We start from the raw sequence: 18,602 nt of genomic DNA on the forward strand, positions 1-18,602 counted from the left end.
TCCATTGCAGGTCACCTTTAAGCTCAGAGTAGTGTTTTCTTGTACTTTACTTTCACTCTCAAAGGGATCAGTGCTAAAGAAAAATAACTGCATACCTGTAAAGTTGGGGCAGACCTGGAAAACTAGATCTTTTTCCTTCAAAGCAGAACTTGAACAACAAATCTTAGCCGCAAGGAATGGCAGAGTTCTTAGTGTCACCAGCTTATTATGTGGAGCCCAGTTTACATAATTCAGGCAAAGAAAACATGGAGGACATATTTTTCCTTCCATAGACTGGGGAAGGGGAGAGTGTGTAGTTTAAAGATCACACAGTTTGTGTAATTCAAAGATTCTTTCCTAGGGCCTCCTTGGATAATGAAAGGCTGCCTTGTTGTTTCATTCTTTTCTTTACAGTAGTGCCTACAATGGGTTAGTGCTCTTCAAACACAGTGAGCCCTGCAGAGCTCTCACTCACAGAAGACAAATGACAAATAATAGGAGGGAGAAGGAAAAAACACATGCAAAAATAAATATTAACTACTTATTAAGGATGTTACCTGGGTCCTGGGGACACCAAGTGTCATCAACTAAAGGCATGGGGAAGCTTTGAAACAAGGCATTTTGATGGGGAATGAATATGAACCTCCGTTGCTTGCTCTCCCGCACCTTCACTCACTTTCACCGGGCTGAGCAGGGGGTTGGAGAGTGGGAGGGGGTGCAGGTTCTGGGCTGGGGGGTGGGGCTGAGGCATTTGGAGTGTGGGAGGGGGCTTTGGGCTGTGGCAGGGGGTTGGTGTGCAGGAGTGGCTGTGGGGTTCAGGCTCTGGGAGGGAGTTTGGGTGCGGGAGGGGGCTCAGGGTTGGGGGAGGGGGTTGGGGTACAGGACGGGTTGCGGGTTCTGGGAGGGAGTTTGGGTTCAGGAGAGGGCTCAAGGCTGGGGCAGGAGGTTGGGGTGTGGGAGGGGGCAAGGGGTGTGGACTCCGGCTGGGTGGCACTTATCTTGGGCCTAGAAGCAGCTGGCATGTCCGGCTTCTAGGCTCAGGGACTGTCAGGGGGCTCTGTGCACTGCCCCTGCCTGCAGGCACCACCCTTGAAGCTCCCATTGGCCACAGTTCCCAGCCAATGGGAGCTATGGAGTCAGGACTAGGGGCAGGGGCAGCACACTAAAACTCCCTGGCCGCCTCTGCACCTAGGAGCCAGATGTGCTGGCTGCTTCTAGGAGCCGCGGAGAGCCAGTGCAGGAAGGGAGCCTGCCTTAGCCCTGCTGACTGGACTTTGCCCTATTAAAATCTCCCAGATTGCCTTTAATAGTCACCAGGAGATTGAGGCCGATTCCGGAAGACTCCCAGCCAATCCGGGAGGGTTGTCAACCCTAGTTCTGTGACTTCTCTCATTTATTCTGGGGACTGGTCCTGGCCCCCAGCAAGGCCCAAAATATCAGGAGGTACAAATGTGGCCAATAGCCACATTTATTCTTCCTTCCCTTACCTGCCATTTCCTTGCACTGACTATATCAGCTGGAACAGAGATTTGGGCCCTCTGTTCTCCATCTCCAAGAGCCCTATCTCTCGTCATCTCTTTCTGAATGTTGACCCATCTTTTTGCTTTCAGAACACACACTCACTTTCTCTCCCTTCTGTGTGTCTGTACCACATACTGTCCCAAAAGCATGAAGGTCCTACTCTCTGACCCTTTTCTCTGCTCCTTTTTTCTTTCTACCCTCACAAGCTTGCTCCCTCTGTTTGCTCCAAGTCTCCACCTTGCCTTTCCTCTTAAAGACTTTCTGACTTTCTCAACATCTTCCTGACATTGACAGTCTTACTGCTGTATTAGAGCTTAATCATGCATCCATTGGAGTCAATGACAACACTGCTATTGATTTCAGTGGGAGTAGGTTTGTGCCCTTAGCACCTCAACTCTACCCAGTTGCTAAAAGTGCTTCTTGACACTCCTGTGGAGAATTGGAAGGAGATGGCATGGAACATTTTTAATGCTGATGCTGCTAAATAAAGGAAGGGAGCTACATAATAAGTGGCTTAGTTCAAACCTGTGTAATCACAGAGTCTTGGTAGTTAGAGGTGGAAAAGTCTTTACAGAATATCTCTCTGAAACCCCACACTGATTTATGATGTGTTGTTCATAGCCCTACATTTGGGTACAAATAGTTCATAGGTGAGTTGACAGTCAGTGGAGAGTATAAAATAAACATATTCCATCCAGCTCTGTGTAATGGTCTGAACCTATAGCGTCTTTTTTGTGTAGTGATTAATTAAATTTAATTCTTTCTCTTTTTCTATTTTGTCCTCTGTTTTAGTGGAATTTTCAACACTGGAATTACGATATTTCCTGACCTCACCAAAATCTATTCAGCTGATGTGAACTTTTTACTGTAAGTGTCTGCGCTGCAGATATGGTTAGAACAGTGCTACAGTCAGGTCCCAAACAATTCCGCAGTGGAGGCTCCCATTTTAGAGAGAGGTGCCAAATAATTACCAGAAAGAAGTATCCTAGCAATCCAGCAAAACCAGTCTCCCTCCATTGTTTTCTCTGTTCTTCTGGTCCAGAGCCCACAAAATGCAAGAGCTGGAGAGATGGAAAACACAAAGGGAAAACGTTAACTGAACACCTGCAAACCACTAAATAAATAAATGAAAATAGCAGCCTGGCCTCAGTTCACATTCTGAGTAAAGTTTTTAGTGCAAGGAGTTTATTTTATGCAGACTGGTTGCTCCACATTCACATTCTAATTTAGAAAAAGTACAAGATGTTTTTAAAAAGCAAACAAACAAAGCTAGGAAAGAGGGTAATGGAACTTATAACTTCCTTGTTCTGAAGCAGTTTGGTTTCATGTCTTCTAATGGCAGCAGTCTTTAACTCAGGTTTTTTTGGCGGCACGTGTCCTATACCAAGGTCTGCTGTCTTTTCTGGAATGATTCCTCTTGCTAAGCTAAGGTGCTGTTGGTTGTAGACATCATTCTGGGATGCCTTATTTGAAAGTACAGGTCCACTTTGAAAAGTGACTTTTAAAAGTGATGCCATGGATCTCATGTTTATAATTCTCAGAGACTTTGGATAAAATGTGCTCAGGTTAGAAGTAAAAAGATGTTTTTTTCCATCTGATGGCCCTGCATATTCAACTGGGGATATTCTTTCTGGTTCATGCATCACTACCAACAAGAAAAATTCTGCACTTGGAACTTAATAAACAATTTTATAAATGATGAACCAGGTGGAATTGAATCCAGCTCACTCTTCTGTACCTATGTTGGTTCTGCAGGTCTAGCAGGAATTTATTAAAATAAATGTGTAATGTTTTTTAAAGTAGGCAGATTCAGCAAGAATATACAGGGTTCATCTTCTCTAGAGAGTTGCATCAATTTTACCATAACTCAACACTAGTCTAAATGAAAGAATTGATGTTAAATATAATTTATTCTCTGTGAAGAGAAGACAATGAGCATATTTGCTGAGTAAAAGATATCACTTTTACTTAGTCAGTTTTCTGATTCTAATAGCACTTAATTGACACTATGTAAAGAACAGAAACATTTTACCCCATGTGTTCATGATTCCCAAATTTAAAGATTCATAACTGTAAAAGGACTGAAAGTCTTTTCTTCAAACTTGGCTTGAACCTTAGATTTTGGAAAGCTATAAAATTGAGCTAAGTTTGCAGTTTTTACTGTTAGCCATTCTTGAGTCGCAGATTTTCTGATTTTCTCTCTGTGGGTAAAACATATTTTAGATCCATGCTGGAATAACTCAAAACCAGCTGAACCAATTTTAAACAAATTTTATAATGAGAAAGAGGGGGAATCACTTTGGGGGCTGAGATCAGGCATGGAAAATTTCAGCCCCAAAATATTGTGTGAGAAAATGGAAAAAGTTTGGAGTGAAGGTGGTAGTGATAAAAGTTGAATTTTAGCATCTTGTATCATGTATTTATACCTCAAGGGGTAATGAAACAACTCCTGCCACATACAGCGGAATGGACTATACCAGGGTTTCTCAGCCTATGGGGAATTACTCTCAAGTAGGCCATGAGGAGGTGTCCATTGGAGCACACCATCCACTAGCTGAAGAAAATCAAAACCTGCAGAATCTTGCGGTAGCTAGAACCCAGTGGGAGCTATGGAAGAGTAGGGAAGGAACAATTAGCTCCCTTACTCCTCCCCATCATATCACCACCCGGCTCGATCCTGCCTTCAAACCCAATCATGGTGAAACTATACCCTTTCCCTCATCCTTCCTCCCCTCCCTGCCCCAATAGCCCTTAGCTCTGAGACAGGAGAGCTGTGGAGATGGTAGTTGCAAAGGATTTGGGGATGTGATGGACTGTGGGACAATTATCGGGCCATTAAGTTGAGATGTGCCATTAGGCTAGATGACCCACTAGAGGTCCTTTCCAGCTGCTAGGATTCTGTGCATTTCAGGGTTAACTGTTCATCCTTTCCTTTGTACTAGGTGTAGTTCAGACGCATAGGAAGACAGTTTTTATCTTGAACAGCTTAGTCTATTTGTGATCTTTTCTTTCATAGTATTCTTCACAAAAACTAGAATCTTATCTTTAACTTTACTTGGGATAAATTAGTTAACATTGTGGTGATTGTTGTTATTTACTTAACTGCTAATTCCCTAACTTGTGAAAGGAGCAACCTGGCTGTGCTATTATTCAAAAGAACCACACAGGCTGGGCACACATTAGCCAATAATAGCGGCAAAGAGTCCTGTAGCACCTTATAGACTAACAGAAGTATTGGAGCATAAGCTTTCGTGGGTAAATACCCACTTCCTCAGCATCCGCCGAAGTGGGTATTCACCCACGAAAGCTTATGCTCCAATACGTCTGTTAGTCTATAAGGTGCCACAGGCCTCTTTGCCGCTTTTACAGATCCAGACTAACATGGCTACCCCTCTGATACTATTAGCTAATAATGTAAACCCCATCTATTTTATACAAGCAATTAATGGTACTGGTATTCTGGATACCTACACTTCTTAGGTAGCTGAAGCATTTTAGTCTTCCAGCACATTTGGAACATATAACTTGTTGAACTATACCCTTTATTATGTATTTTTTGCATTTTATTGTGCTGTATATCAGAGAATCATTAACAATGGAAGATTCAAACTAGGTCTGTTCTGTTATGCAGATGTTTTATTGCAAAGTGAAGCCTTTTGTCTCCTTTTGCAGTGAAATTGCAGATAATCCTTACATGACTTCAGTGCCTGCAAATGCGTTCCATGGGCTGTGTAATGAATCCCTTACACTGTAAGTCCTACCAGTTTAACTCACATGACTGTTATATTCCCTGTGTCTCTGAAGCAAATCACTGTGACTTGTGAAATAACAATTCAGCCCTAATCTATAGTGGTTTGTAAAAGAAAAACACCAGAGACAAATGTTATTCATAGTCTCATTTACATAGTTTTCTTCTTTGCCACAGTGACTTGGATCATGTCAATTTTTAAATTGACACTGCCAAAGTATTTTAATAGCAGAAATAACAAGAAGAAAGTGATTAAACAGACAGTGGGCAATAGGCAATTATGCAAGGTCTGAGCTGTAGAAAGGAGCACAGAGGGAAAGGGTTTGCAGTACTACTTCGGTAAAGCTGCAACACAGGTATAGTCAAGGGTGTGTAACACACTTGAAGCTAGGGGTATGATTCCCAGCTAGTGCACACATATTTGCGTTAGCTGTCATGGAGCTAGCATGCTAAAAACAGTGTAGCGCGGGGTAGCACAGGCAGCTGCAAACAGTGGCACTAGCTAGATATGTCAAGTACAAACCTGCCTGAACACCTGGGGTATGTACTCAGCAAGGCTAGCCCATCCACTGCTTGCTGCTGTCCATGCTAGCCTGGCTACACTACTATTTTTAGTGTGCTAGCTTGATGAGAGCCAATGCAAGTACAGTAACTCCTCACTTAATGTTTAGTTATGTTCCTGAAAAATGCAACTTTAAGCGAAATGATGTTAAGCGAATCCAATTTCCCCATAAGAATTAATGTAAATAGGGGGGGTTAGGTTCCAGGGAAATTTTTTTCACCAGACAAAAAGCTATATATATATATATTTATACATACACACAGAATATAAGTTTTAAACAAGTAATTTAATACTGTACACAGCAATGATGATTGTGAAGCTTGGTTGAGGTGATGAAGTTAGAGGGTGGAAGAGGATGGGATATTTCCCAGGGAATGCCTTACTGCTAAATGATGAACTAGCATTCGGCTGAGCCCTCAAGGGTTAATGCATTGTTGTTAATGTAGCCTCACACTCTACAAGGCAACACAAATGGAGGAAGGGGAGACAGCATGGCAGACAGAGACAGAGACACACACCCTGTGTGTGGGAGAGAGAGAGAGAGAGAGAGATGTGCATTGCCCCTTTAAGTATGCTGACCTGACTCTAAGTACATTACATTGCCTTTAAAAAGATCAGGAAGTTGAGACAGCAGCTGCGGTCTCTCCCGTCTTTCTGTCCTGAGCCCTGTCGTGTCTCCACCCTGCTCTATATGGAGAAAGGGTAAGTGGGTGCAAGAGTAGGGGGGAGGACATGAAACAATGGGTGTTACCATACAGACTGTAACAAGAGTGATCAGGAAAGGTGAGCTATTACCAGCAGGAGCGTGGGTGGGTGGGTGGAGGGGAACCTTTTGTAGTGATAATCAAGGTTGGCCATTTCCAGCATTTGACAAGAACGTGTGAGGAACAGTACGGGGGGGAATGAACAAGGAAGTTTTTTTGTTGAAGAATTGCCAGTTTTAGGTCTGTAATCGAGTGACAGACTCCAACGAGAGACTGCTGAATTGGAATTAATTTGCAAACTGGATACAATTAACTTAGGCTTGAATAAAGACTGGGAGTGGATGTGTCATTACACAAAGTAAAACTATTTCCCCATGTTTATTCCTCCCCCCTTTCCCCCCCACTGTTCCTCACACGTTCTTGTCAACTGCTGGAAATGGCCCACCTTGATTATTACTACTAAAGGTTCCCTCCCACCCCCCCCCCCGACCCCCGCTCTCCTGCTGGTAATAGCTCACCTTTCCTGATCACTCTTGTTACAGTCTGTATGGTAACACCCATTGTTTCATGTTCTCTGTGTATATAAAATCTCCCCACTGTATTTTCCACTGTATGCATCCAATGAAGTGAGCTGTAGCTCACGAAAGTTTATGCTCAAATAAATTTGTTAGTCTCTAAGGTGCCACCAGTACTCCTTTTCTTTTTGCGGATACAGACTAACACGGCTGCTACTCTGAAACCTAGTACACTTTGCTATAACACAGGTTGAACTCAGCTGTCCCTGTCACACACCATGAGTACAATTAGTTTGAAAACTGGTTGATAGGAGTCCTGGACAGGAGTCTGGAATGAGCCATATTTGGGTGTCAAATATGGTTCATTGTTGTGGTACAGATGCAGTCTGAGCCACAGAGAAGAGCACAGGGTGTTCTTCTTCAAGTAGTTGAAGCTGTGTATTCTACTTAGGTGTGTGCCTATCCAGCCCATCAGAGCCAGAGAATTTGCCTAGCAGTACCCATGGGGGGGTGCGGGGTGCTCATGCCTCATGGCCATAGCCCCTCCCCTGGCTATATGAGGCAGCGACTTCCCATCATGCCTCAGTTCCTTCTTACCACCCTTGGCTGGAGTTGGAGCTCTATGTAGTTTTCAACCTCACAATCATCTATTCAGCTACTTTTTTTCAAGGTGTATATAGTTCATTGGTTCACAAAATGGACTTAAGTGATGAGGGCTCTTTGTCTGAAGCAGCATCTACTTAAACAGGCCATGCAGCCTACTCAGGCACCGAGGCCCTCGTCAGATCAGAGGTCACCCTTGGGTTCAGAGAGTGCTGCCACTTTGCGTTTTGGAGCTAGCGCCTTTCAAAAGAGTTGAAGGAGTCGTTGAGGAAAAGGTCCCATAAGACCAACCAAGGCCACTCCAGGTCCTGTGAGGATTTGTCTTCCTCCTCCAGAAGGAGAGTGCATCGGCCCAGGATGAAAGCCAGTATGCAGGACGGAGCAGGTCCCGTCATATGCTCCCCAGCACCGCACAGGGAGATCAGAGATCCTGTGCTGTTGACCCCTGTTCCAGCCCTAGGGCATCCATTGTGTCCAGTACTGACAAGAGCGATGCTACCTCCTCTGCCTTTCTGTCCCAACCTCTTCCTTGGTCGAGGACTTTGCTGTGTCTTTGTTCTTTATAGCCCTGTTGAACCTGAACTGAACCTATGGGTCTGTCAGTGCTGCACCCCAATGTTTCCTTTCCAGACTCAGTAGAAATGGGGCTGGTACTGGACTTGGCACAAGGTACCTCCTTGGCACCAGGAACTTCTTTGATGCCCCCCACAGCTGACACCACTCTCTGCTTCAGCACCATAGGATCATCTGTAGCTCATGTTTGGGCAGCCTTTTCTTTCCCCAAGACTGCGGGACTACCCCAGAAAGGGGCATAGATCCCATAGGAGGAAGTAGTTGGGTTCAAGGTTTGGACAGTCCACACACCTTCCCTGGTATCCCCCAAGCACCCATTTTGACTCCTTGGTCCAGAGCAGTGTTCTAGTCATCACTCCCCACTCCTCCCCCCAGCCCCTCCGTTTGGGGATAGGCTGGCTCACTTTCACAGTTTTGGGGCTCGATCACCACCACCAGCTGGGTCCTAAGCACTGGCAGACTGGGCTATGCCATCCAGTTCTTCTCCATACCTACTTCCAGCCTCCCCTCAGAGTTACTCTTTGGGGATCCCTCTCCCAATATACTGCTCCTTGAGCAGGTTTGCTCTCTGCTCACATTGAGAGCAGTGGAGGAGGTTCCACCAGATCACTGGCATCAGGGTTTCTATTCCATGGACCTCTTGGTGGCAGTGCTACTCATGCTCCCATTCTGCCCAGACTTGATCTCACAAGACCATGGTCTGTTATTTCTCCCAAACCTTGCCTTCATGAATCTGACTGTATGGATGCTGTGTGGCTGAACCCCAAAGAACAGGCCTGCTTGGATCAGATTCAACAAGTCTTGCTGAGTAGTAGAAAGCCCTCCACTAGGACTACCTACATGGCCAAGTGGAAATATTTCACTTGTTGGGCCTCCGAACAGAATCTGTCTCCATTCCAATCTTCTCTGTAGTCTATCTTGGACTACCTACTCTACTTAAAGCAGCAAGGTCTGGCTCTCTCTTCTGTTAAGGTTCATTTGGCATCCATCTCAGTCTTCCACCTCCAGTGAATGGCAGATTGGTGTTCTCTCATTAAATGACGGTCTGGAAAAGGGCTGGAAAGACTTTATCCTCTGGTTGGTGAGCCGCCTCCCCTCCCCCATGGGACTTAAACCTGGTCCTGTCAAAGCTCATGGGGCTCCCCTTCAAGTCGTTAGCATCGTGCTCTCTACTGCTTCGCACCTGGAAGGTCGCTTTCCTGGTGGCTATCACCTCAGCCTGATGGGTCTCTGAGATCAAAGCCCTTATGTTGGAACCTCCTTACACAAAGTTCTTCAAGGACAGGGTTCAACTGCACCCCCATGCAGCCTTTCTACCAAAGGTGGTGTCACAATTCCGTACCAACCATTTTTCCATTCCACAATTCCACAACTAGGTCATTTTTTTACCTGTCTTCTTCCCAAAACCTCACAAGTCTGCTGTGGAACGTCAGCTTCATACATTGGACCTTAAGCGTGCTCTGACCTGTTATATTAAAAGGGCTAAGCCCTTCCACAAATCCATGCAACTCTTTGTAGCAATAGTGGAAAGGATGAGAGGGTACCTGTGTCATCCCAAAGAATCTTACCCTGGATAACGACCTGCATTCGGGCTTGCTACAAGCAGGTAAATGTCCTGCCTCTGGCCATTGTGACCGCTCATTCCACAAGAGCCCAGGCTTCATCAGCAGTGTTCCTCGCACAAATACCAATCCAGGACATCTGCAGAGGCGCAACCTGGTTATTGGTTCATACCTTCGCATCCCACTATGTCATCACCCAACAGGCCAAAGACAATGTCATTTTCGGGAGAGCAGTGTTACAGTCAGCACGTTCATGAACTCTGAGCCCACCTCCTTGGGGTACTGCTTATGGGTCATCTAGGATGGAATGGACATGAGCAAGCACTTGAAGAAGAAATAATGGTTATTAATCTTTTGTAACCATTGTTCTTCGAGATGTGTTGCTCATGTCCATTTTATGACCCACCCTCCTACCCCTCTGTTGGAGCTACCGACAAGAAGGACCTGAGAGGGTGCAGGGCAGACCGCGGCTCTTATACTGGTGCATGTGTGCACGACTCCAGAAGGTGCTAGAGCCGGCCCTATGGATACCACTAAAGTAAAAACATCCGGCAACAGTGCATGCAGCACACACACACACCTAACATGGTACGGATATGAGCAACACATCTTGAAGAACAACAGTTACAAAAGGTTAGCAACCTTTTTTTCTCAACTTTTGCAGCCTCAACAAATATGTCAGGTACATGAGGTTCTAAACGGTCTCTCTGTTGACTATTTCCCCCACATTTTTTTCTCTGAATGGCTGGTTTACTGCCTTGGACATTCAGGACACCTACTTTCATGCAGCAATTTTGCCGAGCCCCTAAAAATTCCTTTGATTCAACATATCAGAGCACCATTTCCAGTGTGGGATGCTTCCTTTTGGCCTCTCTTCTACCTCTTGGGTTTTCACCAAATGCATGGCTGTCATCATGGCATATCTCAGGAAGAAAGGGATCCACATCTTCCTGTATCTGGATGACTGGTTACTGAGGGGCACATCCAGGGATGAAGTCCTTTCTCATGTCAACACCACACTGTTCTTGCTCATTATCTGGGTGTCATCCTAAACACATGGAAGTCAACTTTGGTTCCCACTCAGAAAATATAGTTAATTGGGGCCCGAATAGATTCTGTGAGTTTGAGAGCATTTCTGCCAACTGACTGTTTTCAGGCAACTCATCACCTCTGTCTCAGTCTGCAGTCTCAGCCTTCTGTGATGTCCATGAAGTCTGCTTGCATGCAGGTGATCCAGTTCAAAAAGGCTGCATCTTCGCCCCTCCAAATGTGGCTCAGGGCAGTTTACCATCCAACTCTTCACTCCTTGGTCATATTGGTCCATCTTCCTCCACTGGTCCTGGACTTCTTACAGTGGTGGATGCGTCTTGAGAATGTTTGTCAGGGCATTCCTTTCGTCAGGCCCTTCCTAAGCAGGACTTTTGTCACTGACACCTCCCTATTGGGATTGGGAGGACCTTTGGGGTTGCTGAAAGTCCAAAGTCTGAGGTCGGAGCTGGAGTCTTCTCTGCATATCAACATGTTGGAGCTACAGACCCTTTACAATGTATGTCACACCTTTTGGATCCATGTCAGGGACTCAGTGGTTCACAGATTTACTGACAATACCACTGTGATGTATTATGTGAACAAGCAAGGAGGAGCACACTCATAGGCACTGACTTTTGTTTTTGCCAGTGGGTGCTTTTGAAGAGGTGTGTGTGTTTGGGGGCTGGGAGCAGGATGGGGCACTCTGCCAGTTTTGGAGGGAGGCTATTTTCAGCATATTTATATACTTCTTTCATATTCTAGTTATTGAATGTGTCTAGCATTGGTATCTTTACTATGTTAATGATTAAATTGTTATGAACTACATAATTACATTATCATGAATTACAGAATGTTAAAATCATTGCAATCAGTTACAAGCTGTCTTCCCTAATGTCCTAATTTAAAAACATTATGTCTTACTGTAGCTTTCTGGATGAAACTGTCAGCAATCTTATCTACATCTAGTTCCCTAGTATTGTCTTGATGCATGTTAAGAACAGCTACATTATACAGTTGTGTGTTCCATTGATGACAGGAGATAATTTTTAAGTCTTCTGAATCTGGAGAATGAGTTCAGGATGATATAGGCACAGTGGGAAGGATTCTTATAAATTTGCAGTACTCTGGAAACATAGTGCTTCCGGAGTACTGCAAATGACTCTGAGATCTCTTTCTTGATGGGTAACAGCTAATTTGGACCCTATCATTTTGTATGGCTAATTATATTTTGCCATGTGCATTACTTTGCATTTAACATTGAATTTCATCTGACATTTTGTTGCCAAGTCTCGCCCAGTTTTGTGAGATCCCTTTGTAACTCTTTGCAATCTGCTTTGGATTTAACTATTTTGAGTAATTTTGTATCATCTGCAAATTTTGCCACCTCAGTGTTTATCCCTTTTTGCAAATCATTTATGAATATGTTGAACAGCACTGGTCCTAGTATAAGCCCCTGGGGGACACCACCAAACTGAAAAAGGACTATTTATTCCTACCCTTTGTTTTCTATCTTTTAACTGGACTGCCTGGCAATGCTTTCAGGATCATCTAACGATCCTTAATTTAAGGACAAGCCTTTTGTTATCTTAATCACCCTGCCTCTGTTTATAAACAAACTCCCTGCCCCAAGGGCAGAAGTTGTTAGCAACATAGAACTCATCAAATTTTACACTCAAGCTCTGGCTCATGGGTGCTGAGTACCCACTATTTTTTTCCTCTGGGTGTTTGAGCCCCAGAGTACTCATGGAGTCGGCACCTATGAGCACACTCCAGGATGCTCTCCCAAGATGCAATCAGGTTGTGACTGGTTTGCATCAAGGAGAGTATCACTGTGAAAGCCAACCACTTGCCCCTGTTTCAGAATCACCTCATGAACCATTTGAGCAGGAATTTTTTGTTGAGTCATGAGTGGTCTCTAAAGACAAGTATTCTCTGGACTATCTTTGCAACCTGCGGCATTCTGATGATCAACCTCTTCACCATGAAGGACAACAGGAAATGTTACCTGTTTTGCACTTGAAGGGGCCTCAGTTCAGGCTCCCTGTCTGATGCCTTCCATCTCAGCTGACAAGTTGCTCTCTTTTATGCCTTTCTCCTGATCCCAGTCATCCTACAGGTAATCCTCAAGCTGAAGGCAGATTGGGTCAACCTCATCCTCATTGCCCTGGTGTGGCCAAGGCAGTACCAGCTCTCCAATCTTCTTTGGCTATCAGTTCAGCTGCCCCTACTGCTTCCTCTCCATTCCCACCTACTCACTCAGAATCATGGCCACATCAACTTGGGGACGGAACATCGCTCAGTGATTTTCTGGTCATCAGAGCAGCCACTCAACAAATCCTAAACTTTTTCCTCAGAGCCACACAACATGCTAAATAGGCCCTGGAACAAGAATCCTGCAACTTAATGCCAAAGGACTCTAATGGGCAAAATGCGAGTACCTTGGAAATCTGCTGAAGACTCACAACATCAATATCCTCATGTTGCAAGAGACCCATGTTAATAAAAACTAACAGACTAGGCACTACTGTATCTATGGCTATAACCTAATGACTAGTCACTATCATCCAAAATATGGCTTGGCAATATACATCAAAGACATCATCACAGATTTTAATGTTATTCCACCAACCGAAGTGGAGACCACATTTACCACAACTCTCAAAGTAGAGGAGCTCTAAATTATCAATGTCTGTAAAGACCCCAGCATAAGATGGCCAAAACCAATGTTATCCAGCACCCGTATTCCATACATCTATGCAGACAATTTTAATAGTCACCACGCTATGTGGGGCTATAAAACAAATGAAACTGACGGCAAACATCTCATGGACTGGATATCTGCACAAGATTTACAATTAATCTACAAATTTAAACAACTATCAACATTCCATTCAAGCCACTGGCAATGTGGGTATAAAAAAGACCTAACATTCGAGTCTAAAGACAAAAGTGGAAACACTCTCATTGCATCACATGAAGTACTACCGGCATTTCCAAACAGCCAACACAGGCCTATAATGATCTACATAGGCATTGAAATTCCTGTGTTTTTTCCGAAACAGGTACCACAATGGAACTTTTCTAAAGCTGACTGTCATGCCTACAAACACACTATTGAGAAAACTGTCACAAGGTTCCAGTGAGAGTGGAATTCTGTCAACAGTTCATAGGGCTCATAAAAGTAGTAGGAAAGAAGAACATTCCCCAAGACTTTCAGAAAAAGCAGACTCCCCGCTGGGTGTGAGAGACACGGGAGTTGCTCAGGCAATACAACCGGAGCTCTCACACCTCAAAAGCCCTGCTACCCTCCCGTGATACAGCAAGATGCCAGCACTGGCTTGACTGTATGCAAAAACTTGATTTTACACATTCAAGCCATCAAGTCTGCACACTACTGCAATGCCTTGGGGCCACTAATCCCACAGAGTATCAGCCACCAAAAATCTGGCTAAACTCAATAGCCTCGAAGCTGGTGGAGAATACAAAAGGACCACTCAATAAACACACATGAAGAGAAGTGTATCAACAACTCTACCGGACACTTGCATCAGTCCCCCGAGGAGAACCTGCCACTGTCAACATTGAGGAAGTAAAAGAAGGACTTGCCACGATGAAAAAAGGGAAGTCTGCAGGCCCTGACAGTATTCTGCCAGAATTCCCTCCACTATCTTGGTCCCAAAGGACTCCAATGGCTAGCAACATTGTACTCCTGTACCGTAAGACAGTACAGATCCCTGAAATATGGTGTGAGGAATGATAATTGCCATTCCAAAGCCTGGGAAGCCCCCTGATGAAGCGGAAAGCTGTAGGCCGATTTCTCTACTATGCACAACCTATAAACTTCTTGAACGTATCATCCTCAAAAGAATACACACTTTTACTGAGCCAATTATCCATGTTGAACAGGCAGGCTTCCAGGTAAAAACGTAGTTGTTGCAACCAAGTTCTGGCACTCACAAGTCACACTGAGGCTGGCTACCAGAAAAAACTAAAGACTGGTGCAGTGTTTGTTGACCTATTGTCTGTGTATGACACTGTATGGATTAAGGGTCTGAAACTGCTGAACCTTGCAAAAATTATACCTTGCTACCAAACACTTCGTCTGCTGTGGACCATTCTGAGTAACAGATGCCTACAGATGTACCAGGGTAATAAGATCAGTTCACCCCGTACCATAAACAATGGACTACCACAAGGCTCTGTACTTCCGCCAACCCTTTTTAATATTTATATAAGTGACATGCCTCCAACTAAATCACGAAAATTTGGATATGCAGATGATCTTGCCATGACAATCCAAACACCAAACCTCCATGACACTGAGAAAGCATTAACTGAAGACCTCCAAATTATGGAACAATATTTCCAGAAAATGGAGGCTCAAACCAAACCCTAGAAAAACAATCATAAGTGCATTTCATCTTGATACTAGGAGTGCCAAAAACACACTGAAAATAGCTTTTTTTGGTAAAAATGTGCTACATGATTTCACCCCAACTTACCTCGGAGTGAAATTCTGCCACACCCTCACCTTCCATGAGCACCTTGAGATAAAAACGAGAGCCAACATAATTCAGAAACTAGGAGGTACAACCTGGGGTGCATCAGCATCAGTGTTGCGAACATCTGCAATGGCACTTGTATATTTGGTACCTGAGTATTGTGCACTGGTATGGAGCAGATGCAGCCACACATGACTTGTGACAACCAGCTGAATACAGTGATGTGGTGCATCACTGGAACCCTTTAGTTGACTCCAACACCCTGGCTGCCTGTTCTGTCTAATATTGCTCCCCTGCCAATATGCTGAACTTCTGCGATACTCCATGAAGCGCAGCGAATCCAGGAAAACAGATAGTTTCCTATCCACCGAGACCTCATCAACCCCAACATCTTAAGTCCCTCAAGCCTTTCTGGGAACATTTGCTTAGCCTCATGCAATCAGGTAATGATCAGAAGGAGGTTTGGAAAGCAGATTGGGATAAACAAGACTTAAAATATAAACACCTTGTGCTGAATCCCATGCAGAAGGTTCCTGGTTTCGACCTTCCATGGACATCTTGGTCAACTCTGAATCGAATCCAAACCAACCATGGTAGCTGTGGACAATTCACAAATGGAAAATCAAGGACTCCCCAGCATGCGAGAGTGGCTTCCCACGACAGACCATCAAACATATCACCTACTGCCTAAAATTATAAATATGAAGGAGACATCACTGCAATAAATTCTGCCACTCCTGATGTAGCCATCTGGTTTGATCAACTTCAGGAGAAATTGTAGCTGCTGCTCTACACCAGCCATCTGAAAGAAGAATAATGCTGCACCGTGCACCCCACACTCAGCTCCCTGTATCTCACAGCGTGGCTGCTGCATGGCTGAATAAGGAGGAAGAGCCGAACGGTGGCTGTTCAGCAGGTTCAACTGAACAGTAGAAAGCTTTCTGCCTTGAAGGCCTATTCGGCAAAATGGAAATGGTTTTCTGTGTGTTCATTGGCCTGCAGAATTCAACCAATGCTGGCTTCCTGCTGCACCTTTAGTCATCAGGAGTTGAATTTAGTTCATGAAAATGCATTTTGCAGTGATATCAGCATTTCATTCCCCTATTCAGAGTTGAGCAGTCTTCTCCAATCCTTTGGTATCAAGATTCTTAAAAGGACTTCTTCATTTACACCCTCTGGTCTGAGAGCTGGTTCCTCTGTGGACTTTAACATGGTACTAGTGGTATTGATGGGACCTCTGTTCGAGCCCCTATCATCTTGTCCCTTTCCGCTCTTGTGTCAGAAAACTGTGGTCCTGATAGCGATAACATCTGCAAGGAGAGTGATTAAGTTGCAGGCTCTGATGGCAGGGCCTCCTTATACACAGTTCTCCAAAGACAAGGTGAATTTATGGCCACACCCAAAATTTACAGTGGTTTCTCTGTTTCATTTGAACCAGGTGGTATACTTATCTTTATTCTTTCCTAAGCTGCATTAATCTCTGGAGGAATAGTATCTCAATACATTAGAAGTCAGCTGATGTATAGTCTTCTATTTGGACAGGATAAACTATTTTGTACTTCACCTTGACTGTTTGCGTCATATGCAGATCGTATAAAGGGTCACGTGGTTTCTTCACAGATGATCTTTAGATAGATAACATCCTGTATCAAGACTGCATATGAAATAGCTTTGGCTACGCCCTCTCAGCGGGTTGGAGCTCATTCAACAAGAGCACAAGCAACATCAGTAGCATTCCTCAGTGATGTTTCCATATTGAACATTTTCAGGGTTGCCACGTGGTCTTCCATACATACATTTATGAACCATTATGCTGTTACTGCATCTTCCAGGACAGATACAACCTTGGGAAGGGTGATGCTGCAATCCTTGTTTAGACAGAGTCAGAGTCCCGCTTCCTGGGTGGGATACTCCCTTGTGAGTCACCTAAGTGGAGTGTTAGGGGGCTTATTCCTTCACCCACTTACTTCCCTGGTCCTTCTCGCATGAACAGAGAGCAACAATACCCGAAGTCCAAAGGTGCAAACAATTCAATGTTTATTGGGGTGAACTTCCAGCAAGCATGATTCCAGTTTCCTTCCTTAGTATCCTCCTTCCCAGCTCTGACACCACAGAGCCTTACACCTGTGTCCCTGTTCCCATTCCTACCCTTAGCCAAACATGATTCCAACTTCCTTACTCCCATTCCCTGTTCCCATTTCCCCCTTTAGCAAAACATGATTCCAATTTTCTTACCCCCATTCCCTGTTCCCATCTCCCTTACTCACATGCCCATGCCCACACCCACCCACACCCACCCCCTTCCTCATTGACTACAGATTATATAGTAAAACTTGAGTTCTGCTTAGCTATACCTTAACCAATCATTTTCCTGAAATTTAACTCACCAATCCTAACATATTGTAACATGATTGTGTAACCAATTATATCCCACCACCTTAATTAGTTTACACCCAGCAAAATTAATTATACAGCAGACAGGAACAATCACAGAACCAGACAGAGATTATACAGACAAACAATAGCAAAGTGGGAACTACAATGACAAGACAACACAGAAGTGAGGATTTCACATCCCAGCTATTGATAAGTGAGTTCTTGCCAGACAGGATGCTATCAAACTAAGTTTCCTTTTACATTTTCTAGGCACTTCCCTTTCTCTGGAGGTGATAGGAATACAATCCTGTCCTGATAGTGCCTAACAGCCCAATAGCACCTTATTTCAATGTGACTAGTTTGGAATGTGAGGATGTGACCGGTCGCTTCCTAGCTTATGGCTGCCTCTGCTGCTTAGCCAAAGGCCTTAGCCTAAGAACAAGACCTCAATCTGTCACAGTAAGAGAAGGCCCTTACACCGGCAGACAGTGATTTCTTTCTTTTATACCTCTAGAACTAGCCAAGCGATAAGAATACACCTAAATTCTTAAAGTACAGGCCTTTGCAGACAGGCCTGAATATCTATATTCTAACATGGAGTACATAGCTGCATCCACGAGAAGAAGAAGAAACGGTTACTTACTGTAACTGTGGTTCTTCAAGATATGATGCAGACATGTGTTCCATGACCCACCCTCTGTTCTCTCTGCATCAGAGTTTCATCTCTGGGCATTCGGTGTGAAGAAACTGAGAGTGGTTGGGGTGGCGCCACTTCATAAAGCCAAGGGAGGTGCTATCGCCATGAGGCACAGTGCCATCCCCCTACGAGTACTACTAGGCAAATTCTCCCACTCCAGTGAGCTCTGTGCACATGCACCTAAGTGGAATACACATCTGCATCACATCTTGAAGAACTACAGTTACAGTA

At 44.4% G+C, this 18,602-nt stretch overlaps 1 protein-coding gene across 3 annotated transcripts in view; it reads left to right on the plus strand.

Annotated features, from left to right (window-relative positions):
- Nucleotides 1-18,602, plus strand: part of TSHR (thyroid stimulating hormone receptor) — a gene marked incomplete at its 5' end in the record, with an annotated part of 216,702 nt that overhangs the window by 148,427 nt on the left and 49,673 nt on the right. For all 3 annotated transcript variants that reach the window (XM_084629976.1, XM_084629977.1, XM_084629978.1), the window contains 2 exons: nt 2,293-2,367; nt 5,173-5,250. In XM_084629976.1, coding sequence (XP_084486102.1) covers nt 2,293-2,367; nt 5,173-5,250 — 153 coding nt within the window. The remainder of the gene's footprint in view (nt 1-2,292; nt 2,368-5,172; nt 5,251-18,602) is intronic.

The sequence above is a fragment of the Lepidochelys olivacea genome (assembly GCF_965140295.1).
Source record: "Lepidochelys olivacea isolate rLepOli2 genome assembly, chromosome: 6".
NCBI lineage: Eukaryota > Metazoa > Chordata > Testudines > Cheloniidae > Lepidochelys > Lepidochelys olivacea.